This window comes from Erinaceus europaeus, chromosome 5 (genome assembly GCF_950295315.1).
Source record: "Erinaceus europaeus chromosome 5, mEriEur2.1, whole genome shotgun sequence".
Lineage (NCBI taxonomy): Eukaryota > Metazoa > Chordata > Mammalia > Eulipotyphla > Erinaceidae > Erinaceus > Erinaceus europaeus.
The window spans coordinates 57,532,832-57,546,534 of NC_080166.1; the positions used below are offsets into that span (position 1 = coordinate 57,532,832).

Below are 13,703 nucleotides of genomic sequence, written 5' to 3' on the forward strand. Positions count from 1 at the left end.
AAGATAACTTCTTTTATTTGTTAAAAATTTACTATGAATAGTTTGTTACAAGATTGCAAGATTACAGTGTATAGTTCCGTACCACACCCACCATGATAAAGATGACTTTTTTTGGCCACAAAAAATTATTTTATTTTTTTTTATCATTTTATGGGAGAGGGTAACAGTTGCTGGCAGCTAGATAAAACTTTCTCATCACCCTGTGAATTTATTTTTAAAAATTTTTTTTAAATTTTTATTTATTATTGGATAGAGAAAGAAATTGAGAAGGAAGGAGACAGAGAGACACGTGCAACCCTGCTTCACCACTTGTGAGACCTTCGCCCTGCAGGTGGGCACCAGGGGCTTGAACCCGAGAACTTGAGCACTGTAACATGTGTGCTTAACCAGGTGCGCCACCGCCCGGCTCCCTATGACTTTCTTCTATTTTATTTATTTATTTATTTTTCCTCTTGTTGCCCTTGTTTGTTTTTTTTAATTGTAGTTCTCGTTGTTGTTATTGATGTCGTTGTTGTTGGATAGGACAGAGAGAAATGGAGAGAGGAGGGGAAGACAGAGAAGGGGAGAGAAAGATAAACACCTGCAGACCTGCTTCACTGCCTGTGACTGTGAAGCGACACCCCTGCAGGTGGGGAGCCAGGGCTCGAACCAGGATCCTTACTCCAGTCCTTGTGCTTTGTGCCACGTGGGCTTAACCCGCTTCCCCCTATGACCACTGCCTGGCCCCCTATGGCTTTCTTCTAAACACCAACTGCAACTCCAGGCCTTCAGGTCTTCTTGCATTCTTATCCATGCTCCCAAGTGAGCCAGAATCTAGTGATCTCTCCGTTTCTATGACAGCACCCTGGAGACAACTTTTGACAGCACTGTGACCACAGAAGTAAATGGCAGGACCATCCCCAACTTAACAGGTCGACCCACTCCCATGTCCTGGAGACTGGGCCAGGCTTGTCCCCGCCTGCAGGCTGGAGACGCCCCTTCCCTGGGGGCTGGTTATCCCCGGAGCGGCACCAGTCGGTTCATTCACACGGACCCCTCCCGGTTCATGTACACCACACCTCTCCGTCGAGCTGCCGTCTCTCGGCTGGGAAACATGGCCCAGATTGACATGAGCGAGAAAGCAAGCAGTGACCTGGACATGTCTTCCGAAGTGGATGTCGGAGGCTACATGAGTGACGGTGACATCCTTGGGAAGAGTCTCCGGGCAGATGATATCAACAGTGGGTAAGTGGCTCTTGTAGCAATTGGAGAACTGGTCTACCAAAGCTGTGATTGGCCATAGCTGTTACTCTTAGTCCCTATTCTCTCTTCTGTTTCCATTTAAATTCCAAGAAAGGTGTGGATTAGAAAACTCTTCAAAGTACATGGGCAGTCTGGAATGTCTGAGGTTGAGCTCCAGTAGAGAAGACAGGGTATTCTTTTTAGAAGGTACATATGGATAATTGATTTATGTGCATGTCTACCCAAAATACCCTCTCTGTTCTGGTCTCTGTGCTCCTGCGAACTCAGAGCTAGGTGTTCTACATGCTGGAGGTGCTCTCCTCCCCAGGAATTCACCGTGTTGTTTCTCCTGGGACTTGAACACGTGTAGCTGAGCTCTGGTAAACTGAACCTAAAAGACTCATGGCTCGCCGGCCATACTGACTAGCTGATAACCGTCCCTTTGCCTACTTTGCTATACCAAAATAACTACAGTGTATTAAATTCCCCATTTGTTTAACCTTCCCACACCAAAAAAAAGAGTACATATGGGGAGTCGGGCGGTAGCTCAGCGGGTTAAGCCACGCAAAGCACTTGGCGCAAGGACTGGAAAGGATTCTGGTTTGAGCCCCTGGCTCCCCACCTGCAGGGGAGTCGCTTCACAGGTGGTGAAGCAGGTCTGTAAGTGTCTAGCTTTCTCTCCCCCTCTCTGTCTTCCCCTCCTCCCTCCATTTCTCCCTGTCCTATCCTACAACGATGACAACAATAATAATTACAACAATAAAACAACAAGAGCAACAAATGGGAATAAATCAATAAAATAAATATTAAAAAAAGAGTACATATGCATTGGTCCCCATCTGCAGGGGGAAAGCTGCTGCATGAGGGGTGAAGCAGGGCTGCAGGTGTCTATCTCTCTCCTTATCTCTTCCCTACTCAATTTCTCTCTGACTCTATCCAATAATACATAAATAAAAATTATTTTTAAAAAGAATTAAAAATACATATTCAGTAGCTGGGAAGGTGAGCAGAAAAACTCAGAACTTGCATGTGTGAAGTCCAGAGATCAATCACAAACCCTTTATATGGCCAATACAATCCCCCCTCCATATATATGGATTATGGTTTATAATACAGTAGTTTGTACAGGCATAACATTTTTCAGTTTTCCACATAACAAATCAACTCCAACTAGGTCTTCCTCTGCCATCATGTTCCAGGACCTGAACCCTACCCCCCACCCCAGAGTCCTTTACTTTGGTGCAATATACCAATTCCAGTCCATGTTCTGCTTTGTGTTTCCCTTCTGATCTTGTTTTTTCAACTTCTACCAGTGAGTGAGATCATCCCATACTCATCCTTCTGTTTCTGACTTATATCACTTAACATGATTCCTTCAAGCTCCATCCAAGATGAGGTGAAGAAGGTGAAGTCACCATTTTAATAGCTGAGTAGTATTCCATTGTGTATCTAGACCACAACTTTCTCAGCCACTCATCTGTTGTTGGACACCTAGGTTGCTTCCAGGTTTTGGCAATTACACATTATGCTGCTATGAACACAGGTGTACACAAATATACTTTACATATATATTGACTGACCTTTCCACCCGCCTTATGAGTTGATGCCTTTAATACCTGCTGTACAGATTCAAAATTAAAAAAAAAAAAGATCCCAGTTGGCCATAGTTATGTCATGCTAGATCTGCATTTGAGTTCAGACCCGTCTGATTTCAGAACATAGACAATATACAAAAAAGAAGCCTCCCAATTAATGTCCTTTTTTAAAACATTTAAAAAATATTTTATGTATTTATTATTGGATAGAGGCAGAGAAAATTGAGAGGAAGGGGAGAGATAGAGAGGGAGAGAGACAGAGAGAGACACCTGAAGCCCTGTTGTTTTCCCCTGCAGGTAGGGACCAGGGACTTGAACCCGGGTCCTTGCACAATGTAATGTGTGTGCTTGACCAGGTGCGCCACTACCTGCCCCCCCATTAACTTTAGCTGACTTGATATCCTCAGATCCAAAACCAGCCCATCCTTGGCAGCCATCTTTCTGGAACTGATAACCTTTTAGAATTAGGTAAAATAATGACTTGATGGATAATTAGTGCAGGAGTTTACCACTGGAGTGTCTCATTTAAGTCTTTTCCTGCTATTTGCTTTCTCCAGCCCTCTTACGAGATTGCCTTATTTCAGTTTTCCTCTCTCTCTCTTTCTCTCTCTCTCCCTCTCTTGCTTTCTCATCTATAATATGGATGAAATTGTAGAACCATTAGGTAATTATTAAGAATGAAAGGAGTGATACAAAGAGTACTAACTCATGGGGGTATGGATAGTATAATGGTGATGCAAAGAGACTCTCATGCCTGACGCTCCAAAGTCCCAGGTTCAATCCCCTATACCTCCATAAGCCAGAGCTGAGCTAATGCTCTGGTGAAAAAAATAAAATAAAAAACAATAGTACTCATCACAAAGCTTGTGAAAGAATCTGATAAATATATTTGTGGTCACCTGCACAACTCCATACTGATTTGAGATTTTGCTGGGTTTTGTTTCTTTTTGCATCTGTCTAAAACCAACTTAGTGGGGGATACCAGCTGAAGGGGACATGGTGGCGGTACAGAAATATCTAAGGTAGGGGCCAGGCAGTGGTGCACCTGATGATGTGCTCACATTACAGTGCATAAAGACCCAGGTTCAAGCCCCTGGTCCCCACCTGCAGGGGGAAAGCCTCACAAGTGGTGGAGCAGGGCTGCAGGTGCCTCTCTGTCTCTCTCCCTCTCTAACTCCCCTTTCCCCTCAATTTCTCTGTATCTATCCAATAAAAATTAAAATATAAAGAAATATCTTAGGTGTGAGCACACTTCCACCTGTCTCTACCTTATTTCCTCTCTCTTAGTTACACTTTCCTCCACTATACTCTTCTTTCTTTACTCTGTGGTGAAGCGGGTCTGCAAGTGTCTCTCTTTGTCTCTTTGTCTGCAAGTGTCTCTCTATCTTCCCTCCTCTCTCAGTGTCTCTTTGTCCTATCCAGTAAAATAAAAATAATGGCTCCAGGAGCAGTGGATTTCTAGTGCCAGCACCGAGCTCCATCGATAATCCTGGAGGCAGTCTCTCAAGTAGAGGAAGGGAAGGGGGAAAAAAAAAAGCTAGAGAAAATTGAATCCTCTCTAAGGGCTTCCTCTGGTCCCTGTTCAGTCTTAGGCATTTTTCTCTTTCCTCTTTAAGGAATGAATTAATCAATTTTAATGAAAGAAAGATGCAGAGAGAGATATGCAGAGAGAAAGAAGGCAGGGCTCTGTTCAGCTCTGACTGATTTCTTTATCCAATCACCTGTCAGTTTTGACTGCCATTGGAAAGTGTCCAGTTGCTTCACAGGGGAGAGAAGAGACCAAGAACTCCCGGCAGAGCGGGAACACAATGCAATGCCTTTATTGATCAGAGACAACGCCTTTATATCTTTTGAAACAGAAGTGGCAAGTGGGAAAAAGAAATGGCTAGGAGAGGGGGTGGAGAAAAGAAAAGAGCGCAAAGGTAAAAGCTTCCATAACAGCTGTTGAAAGGTTCTAACCAATGGGAGAAACCAATACCCTGCAGGCAGGGCAGGTCTCAGGCAAAAGAGTGATTATGTAAATAGACCACAGCATCAAGCAATGCAGGGGACCTGGTGTAATGCCCAACAGGAAAGCTTATTTCCTAGGCCAGGTGGTGGCATACCTGGTTAAGTGCTCAAGGACCCAGGTTCAAGCCCCTTGTCCCCACCTGGGGGGGGCACTTCACAGGTGGCAAAGCAAGTGTACAGGTGCATCTATCTATCTATCTATCTATCTATCTATCTATCTATCTATCTATCTATCTTCTCCTACCTCAATTTCTCTCTTTCCTGTCAATAAAATAGAAAAAAAAAAGAGGGGGAAAAGTGTCTGTTACAACTTATGAAAAAAAAAAAAGAATTTCAGTTAGCTTTCTGCTTCTAACTTTTTTTATTGTTGTTGTTATTGATGTCAGCATTGCTGGATAGGACAGAGAGAAATGGAGAGAGGAGGGGAAGACAGAGAGGTGGAGAGAAATACAGACACCTGCAGTCTTGCTTCACCGCCTGTGAAGTGACTCCCCTGCAGGTGGGGAGCGGGGGGCTCGAACTGGGATTCTTATTGCCAGTCCTTGCGTTGCAACATGCACTTAACCCGCTGCACTACCACCTGACTCCTTGCTTCTAAATTCTTAAAGCATGTTTTAGTGATTGAGGGGGCAAGAGGCTCAAAGGACACTGTAATGGTAATGAATGAAGATGTTCCACCTATAATCTGTTTTCTTGTGTATCAAGAATAAGTAATAATTAAGAATAAATAAATGAGAATGGAGGCTATTTTTTTCCTATTGCCACCAGGATTATCTCTGGGACTCCATGCCAGCACTACAAATCCACTACTCCTGGAAGCCATTATTTTTTTCCTTTCTTTTTAAAAATATTATTATTATATAGGAGAGAAAAAATTTGAGAGAGGAACGGTAAGGTAGAGAGAAAAAAACTGAGAGAGGAACGGAAAGGTAGAGAGAGGAAGAGAAAGACAGACACCAGAAAGATAGATACCTTCTTCACAGCTCGTGAAATGTCCCACCCCCCTGCAGATGGGGAGCAGGGGCTTGAACCCTGGTCCTTGCACTTGGTAATACGTGTCACATTACTGGGTGCACCACTGCCCAGCCCCCCAATGAAAGTCTTTTCTTTTTAATGTACTTTAGGAGTAAGTCAAAAAATTAGTTAATCAGCATTCTGAGAACTCTGAATTTCTTGAAGCATGCAAAGACTTATCTCTTTCTTTGCTTTTTAAAATTACTTTACACACTTGGGGATGTAAATCTGGTAATAATTAGGAATTAGAGAAAGGCTTCTTACTTATAATGAGTGTCTTTGAAAAAGTTCTCATTTATAAAGCAAAAAATATATAGAACAATATGGAAAAAACTGAGGAAAATGTGGTTATTTTAATTAGATGGGAATGAATGTGACCTGCAGGAGTCATAGCGATAAATGGTATGGCCCAGAATCCTACCTAATGTTTTACTTTAAGTCATACACAAAACAAGTCAAACACAAAGTCATTGAACTTTGGTAAGGACAATGCTATTTTTAGAAGGGGGCATTTGATCCTGCTTCTTCTCTCTCTCTCTCTCTCTCTTTCTTTAATTAACTTTGTGGATAACACTGGGAAGAATCAGATTAAAAGAATCTACATGAAAGGGGATTCAGGACAGCCCAACTTAACCAGGCCTAGATCTGCTGCACTAGGGAGTCAGGCGGTAGCTTAGTGGGTTAAGCGCACTTGGTGCCAAGCACAAGAACTGGCATAAGGATCCCGCTTCGGGCCCCTGACTCCCCACCTACAAGGGAGTAATTTCACAAGCTGTGAAGCAGGTCTGCAGGTGTCTATCTTTCTCTTCCCCTCTCTGTCTTCCCCTCCTCTCTCCATTTTTCTCTGGCCTATCCAACAACGATGACATCAATAACAACAACAATAAAAACAACAAGGGCAACAAAAGGGAAAATAAATAAATATAAGGAAAATAAATAAATATAATAATTTTTTTAAAAAAGGAATCTCCATGGAATCAGGAATCTACACATTGAAAATCTTAATGTGTCTACTGATTTCTTATTTAATATATGAGAGTTATTTTTAGCCAGTGTAGAAATTCTAACTGAAAATTGGCCAGTACTATCGAATTCTCTCATCTAACACTCTGAATCTGTGGCATGCCTTTTGTGTTTTGCACATGTACACTGTTATGTTCTTATATAATGGTCCTGAAAGAAGTTCTCATGCTTGATGTTCCAAAGATCCAAGATCAATCCATTGTACCCAACGGGTCCTTTATACCCCTTTCCCATATTAGGGAGCTACGCTCTTCCCTGATCCAGCATTCTGGTCTTTTTTCCAGCCATGGCATCATCTCCCCAGAAAATAACTTGCATCCACCTGCATTTCAAATTTAAGGCTCAGGAAAAAAAAAACTAGTATAGCCACAGGCCTTTTGAAATATAACTAAAATATGCCTACTAGCTATATACAAAATAGAGGACCCCCCAACACTTCATCTGCACTATTCCAGCCTTTAGGTCCATGATTAGTCAACAATTTGTTTGGCTTTATATGTTAACTCTCTTTTCAGCCACCACGTTCCAGATGCTAGCATGATGCCGAACAGACTTCCCTGGACAGATGACCCCACCAATGTGTCCTGGAGCCCTGCTTCTCCAGAGCCCTTCCCCACTAGGGAAAGAGAGAGACAGGCTGGGAATATGGATCCACCTGTCAATGCCCATGTACAGCGGGGAAGCAACTACAGAAGCCAGACCTTCTACCTTCCACCTTCCGCATCCCACAATGACCTTGGGTCCATACTCCCAGAGGGATAAAGAATAGGAAAGCTATCAGGGGAGGGGATGGGATACAGAGTTCTGGTGGGGGAATTGTGTAGAGTTGTACCCCTCTTATCCTATGGTTTAGTCAATTTTCCATTTTATAAATAAATAAACAGAGAAATAAATAGAGAAATAAATAAATAAATGTAAGTAAATGAATAAGTCTGTTTAGGGCCAGCTAAATGATCACATGGATAGTACACTGGTTTGTCACGTACAGAATCCAGATTCAAATCTGGACCCTATCACACTGAAGGAAGCTTCAGTGCTGCAGACACTTTTCTCTCTCTCTCTCTATATATATATATATTTTTAAAAAACTGATTAGAGAACAGTTTCTTTTTATTTTTTTAATTTTTACTAGTAATAATGATTAACAAGATTGTAAGATAACAGGGGTACAATTCCACACAGTTCCTACCACCAGAGTTGCTGTCCCACTCCCTCCATTGGAAGCTTCCCTGTTCTTTATCCCTCTGGGAGGATGGACCCAAATTCTTTATGGGGAGCAGAAAGTGGGATTTCTGGCTTCTGTAATTGCTTCTCTGCTGGACATGTGTGTTGTCAGGTGGATCCCCACTCCCGGCCAGATTCTATCTTTCCCTAGTGGGGGTAGCATAGAGAAGAGTTTGTAGAAACATGTTGGAAATGTTGTGATCACTATTTTATGATAATGGTCATCTATATCGATTTTACTTAGTAAAGAGACTAATCTTGTTTGAGATGTAATGATGTTCCCCTGCTTCTGTGACATTTATTGCTTCAAAAAGTGGTATGTACAAAGTGAAACCTACAAGCCTTTTTTTAAAATATTGGGGCCAGGAGCTCATTTTACCATGGAAAAATAAATGATGACTTTTCCGACAGTCTGATGGAGGAGGCTGTTCAATGTTCTCTCGATTAATTGATGTTTCTTTTCAGGTACATGACAGATGGGGGGCTCAGCCTGTATACCAGAAGTCTGAACCGAGTACCAGACGCAGCTACCTCCAGAGACGCCATGCAGAGAGGGGTGCATGACGTCACAGATGCAGACAGGTAGTGTCACCTGCATGTATGCCGGTCAGGGTGCACAAAGCGGCGAGAGAGCCTGAAAGTTTCTCCGTGGAAGCCAAGGCTTTATTTCAGAGTAAGAATATTCCTTTGCAGGGCTGGGATGTGGCACACCTGGTTGAGTACATTTCTATGTACAAGGACCCAGGTTCAAGCCCCAGTCCTCACCTGCAGAGGGAAACCTCACGAACATCAAAGCAGCATTGCAGGTGTCTTTCTTCTGTCTCTGTCTCTATCTCTATATCTATCTCTTCATCCCCTTTCAGTTTCTCTGTCCTGTAAAATAGATCTTTAAAAAAATTATTATTTTACAATGTGAGTGATTGCATTTGCAAGACTATTTTGTTCTGTATTCTGAATTTTAAAAAAAGTGCTGTTACTGAGAAGACACGTTTAAAAAAAAAGTAGGTTACCTCTCTGAACATTTTAATATATATAAGAGGAAAATTACAGACATAGATTTATAGTCCCTACAAGCAAAGAAACAAAGCTGGTGACTTTATTGTGATTTGTTTATTCTCAGATATACCTGGAGGCTAATGATACAATGATGAGAACATAATTCAAATTACCAAGTACATTAAGCTTGAAGCTTTTCTTGAGGGAGTTCTTGAAAGCTTACAACTTTAGACTGATTTCTGCTTTATCGTTCTCTGATAATGCTTACAGGGTGTGTGTGTGTGTGTGTGTGTGTGTGTGTGAATACTAATTAATATTTTGTCATAAATTACTTTGTGGAATTTATCTGAACCACCAGTGTGAGAATACTATTGTTATAATATTATAGTGTAAAGCTTTTTTTTTTTTTACCTGATTATGCCACGATTGGTCACTGTCATAAAATAACAAGCTACCTTTGCTCTTTTCTCAGATATTTGAGTTTTTCTAGAACTATTGCTGTCTCTTTCCTTCCTTCCCTCCCTCCCTTCCTCTCTCCCTCTCTCCTTCCTTCTTTCCCTCCCTCCTTTTCACCTCCCGCCTCCCTCCATACGTCCCTCCTTTTTTCTCTCTTTCTTTTTTTCTCTTTTCTCTTCATCTTTCTTCCTATTTTATTTGCTAGGGCAGAGAAAAATTGAGAGGGAATGGGGGGAGAGAAAAAGAGAGAAGAGAGAGAGAGAGAAAGAGACCCGAAGGCCAGCTTCGTAGTCCAGGAAGCATCTCCCCTGACCCAACCCCACAGGAGGGGAGTAGGGGCTTGAGCCTGGGTGCTTAGGCATGGTAACCTGTATGCTCAACCAGGTGTGCCACCACTTGGCCCCGCCGCGCGCGCGCGCGCACACACACACACACACACGATACTTCTTCTTTTAAAAAATATTTTAAAAATTATTTATGTGTTTATTCATTCCCTTTTGTTGCCCTCGTTGTTTTCTATTGTTGTCGTTATTATTATTGTCATCGTTGTTGGATTGGACACAGAGAAATGGTGAAAGGAGGAGGAGACAGAGGGGGGGAGAGAAAGATGGACACCTGCAGACCTGCTTCACTGCCTGTGAAGTGACTCCCTTGCAGGTGGAGAGCCGGGGGCTCGCACCGGGATCGTTATGCCGGTCCTTGCGTTTGCGTGTCACGTGCGCTTAACCCTCTGCGATACCGTCCAACTCCCTAGAATGCTTCTTTAATTCAGTATTTATAAAGAGGGCACATGGTTTAGGCCTAACGTGTTTATACACTGAAATAGTGGCTCTGTACAATTCATTGTGCATATTGATACAGTCAATTCTAAACATGGACCAGCCTTCAGTTGCTCCTCTTGTAGTTGCCAGTATCCTGACTCACCTTGTCAGAGGAAAGGCTTTGGCCACCAAGCCTTATGCACCTTTGCCTCCTAACGATTAGACTAAGTGTACATGTGGGAGAGGGCAAAGGGATTATGAACACGTTAACCTTACTGCTCGTACCCGTACCCCCAGTCCCTCCATGGGGTTCTAAACTGACTTCTGCATGGAGGAATCAAAAAGAAGATGAGCATTGATTGGGAGAAAGTAAAACCAGAGAAGGAGGAGAAAGTACAATCCATGTAGGCATATGGGGGGCAGGGGGAGAGGGAGAGGGAGAGGGAGAGGGAGAGGGAGGGAGAGGGAGAGGGAGAGGGAGAGGACCCAGTCCCCTGATCTCTCCAGTTTTCTTGTCCCTTCTGGGGAAGGCAGGGCCCTCAGGGAATGAGCTTCAGCCTTTGTCTCCAGGGGTCACATCTGCCTCCATCTGTTTGCTGTTGCCTTTGCAGTCAGGGAGGGAGGGAGCTGGGGTAGGATGTGCAGACAGCTGGACCAGATAGGCTTCTGGCCCTGCTGCTGGGCCTTCTCCTGGCTGCCTGCAGTCTGCAGGGTCTTGCCGTTCTCCTTGTGAGGGGGCCTCTTCTTGGGTGCAGACTCCCAGCGTACCTACCCTGTTGTGCACCAGATGTGGGGGTCTAGGAGAATGTCACCCGAGGCAGCAGGGGCTGAGTCTTCATGGAACTCACTCTGTGTCCGAGACAAGAGATGACCTTGAGACCAAGCTGGTAGCAATGATCTGTTTATTGGTCAGGGAGGCAAGACTTTTAAGGGGCTGCAGAAGGAGGTATCTTGTTTATACCATGTATGGTTAAAGCAGAAAAGGGGCAGAGAGAGGTAAGGGGCTTGGGGAAACTAGCAGGTGAGTGATCTAAGGAATGAAGAAGCTAGGCTTTGATATGCATGGATGTAGGGGTCCTTGCATGTCAGGAGGGTGAGACTTGGTTATAGTCTTATTCAGAAGGGCAAGAACAAAGTAGTGAGAAGAGGGGCCTCTGATAGCATCTGTGTAAGCAGGAGAGCTGTTTTGGGAATGAGGAAGTAGGGTTATCCATGGCTAGCAGACAGAGAGGTGTCCTGAGGGCAGAGAGAAGATGGGTCAGGTATGATAACTTCTGGCAGCTTTTGAATAAGCAGACCATTTGGTTTAAAGACAAGGAAGTAAGCTAATGTGTTGGGAATGCAGAGTCCCTGTGAGGCAGAGAGTCTGACAGGTGAAGCTGAACTTGAAGGCCGTTCTCTCCCATGCTCAATCTCTGGTAGAGAGAGGCTGACAGGAAGACCTGTTCCTTAGGCACCTAGCTTTCAATGGGAGGTTCCACCCAGCTCAACCATATCCTCACAGTTTCCCTACAGGGTCTGCAGGAGCGGGGGTGGGGGTGGGGGTGGGGGGGGAGGGGTGCAGGGGGAGGCTACTTCTCTCCCTGAGCTGCCCTCCAATAACCATAATTCTCAAAAGAGTCCAAGAGATAGTTTTATCACCATTTGTTTTTTTAAAGACTTTTCATCTTGTTTATTTTCTGCAAGCTAGTTTGATTAGTTATCGATATTCCACATACAAGTGAAACCATCCACTATTTGTTTCACTTCACATAAATCCCAGTTCCATCCATTTTTGTCTTAAATAGCAAATCATTTCCTTTCTTTTCTTTTCAATCTTTAGTTCTTTATTGGATAGACAGGGCCAGAAATTGAGAGGGAAGGGAGTGACAGAGAGGGGGAGAGATAGAGAGACATCTGCAGCCCTGCTTCACCACTTGTGAAGCTTTCTCCCTGCACGTGGGGACCAGGGGTTTGAACCTGGGTCCTTGTGCACTGTAACATGTACACTCAACCAGGTGTGTCACCACCCGGCCCCCCCCCAGTTTCTTTTTTTTTAAATTTTTATGTTTATTTTATATTTTTATTTTTATTGTCTTTATTTGATAGAGACAGCCAATAATCAATAGGAGAGGTGGTAGAGAGGAGGAGAGACAAAGAGACACCTGCAGCCCTGCTTCACCACTTATGAATCTCCTCCTGCAGGTGGGGTGCCAGGGCTTGAACCTGAGTCCTTGTACACTATAATGTGTGCTCTTAACCAGGGGTACCAGTGCCTACCTCCCCAGTTTTTTAAAAATATTTTATTGATTTATTTTTAATGAAAGATGCAGAGAGAATGAAGAACTACCAGAACCCTGCCTGGCTCTAGCTTATGGTAGAGCTGGGGGTTGACGCTGAGACTCTGGAGCCTCAGGCATGAGAACGTCTTTGCAGAAACATTGTGATAACTCTTTTTAAAGCTTTTTGTAATAAAAGAATTTATTATTATTTCTTTTTAAAATCTTTTAAATTAATTTTTCTTTTCTTTATTATTGGATAGAGACAAAGAGACATTGAGAGGAGAGGGGGAGAAAGAGAGAGAGACAGAGAGACACCTGCAGCCCTACTTCACCACTCCGGAAGCTTTCCCCCTGCAGGTGGGGACCAGGGGCTTGACTCTGGGTCCTTGTGCGCCATAATGTGTGCACTCAACCAGGTGCACCATCACCTGGCCCCCTAACTGGTGTTTTTTCACTGGAGAGAAGAGACCATGGGCAGCAACTTCAGTGGCATGAGCAAAGGTGAAACTGAATGAAGAGGACGTACAACAGAAATTAAATAGTTAGGAGTCTGGCGGTGGTGCAGCAGGTTAAGCGCAGGTGGTGCAAAGCGCAAGGACCTCTGGCCTAGGGATCCCGGTTCGAACCCCTGGTTCCCCACCTGCCGGTGAGTCGCTTCACAAGTGGTGAAGCAGGTCTGCAGGTGTCTTTCTCTGCCCCTCTCTGTCTTCCCCTCCTCTCTCCATTTCTCTCTGTCCTACCCAACAACCATGGCATCAATAACAATAATAACTATGACAATAAAACAAGGGCAACAAAAGGGAAAAATAAATATTAAGTTTTTTTTTAAAAACCATAAAAATTTAAATAGTATAATTATATACTATGTAGTTTGACACTGGAAAGATAAAGGTATTCTTGATGATTGAGCCGGGTAGGATTTATAACTTGAGTCACTAAAGAAGAATAAATGTTACTTCATTTCCCAGCCATATAGCTTGTTACTCCCCACCAGGGTCTGTTTCTTTACTTTCAATATAGAGAGAAGTTAGTGTGAAGTATCAGGGAAGTGGAGAAATGGTTCGCTGCTCTCCCTACTTCTCCTTGGTGACCTGCTCATCCTTGGAGACTTAGGCATCTATACACTAAGCTTCTCTCCTGAG

At 43.5% G+C, this 13,703-nt stretch overlaps 1 protein-coding gene across 6 annotated transcripts in view; it reads left to right on the forward strand.

Moving 5' to 3' along the window:
- The window catches only part of NAV3 (neuron navigator 3), a 666,403-nt gene that overhangs the window by 469,833 nt on the left and 182,867 nt on the right, over positions 1–13,703 (forward strand). For all 6 annotated transcript variants that reach the window (XM_060191355.1, XM_060191352.1, XM_060191353.1 and 3 more), the window contains 2 exons: positions 841–1,224; positions 8,553–8,669. In XM_060191355.1, the coding sequence (XP_060047338.1) occupies positions 841–1,224; positions 8,553–8,669 (501 nt within the window). The remainder of the gene's footprint in view (positions 1–840; positions 1,225–8,552; positions 8,670–13,703) is intronic.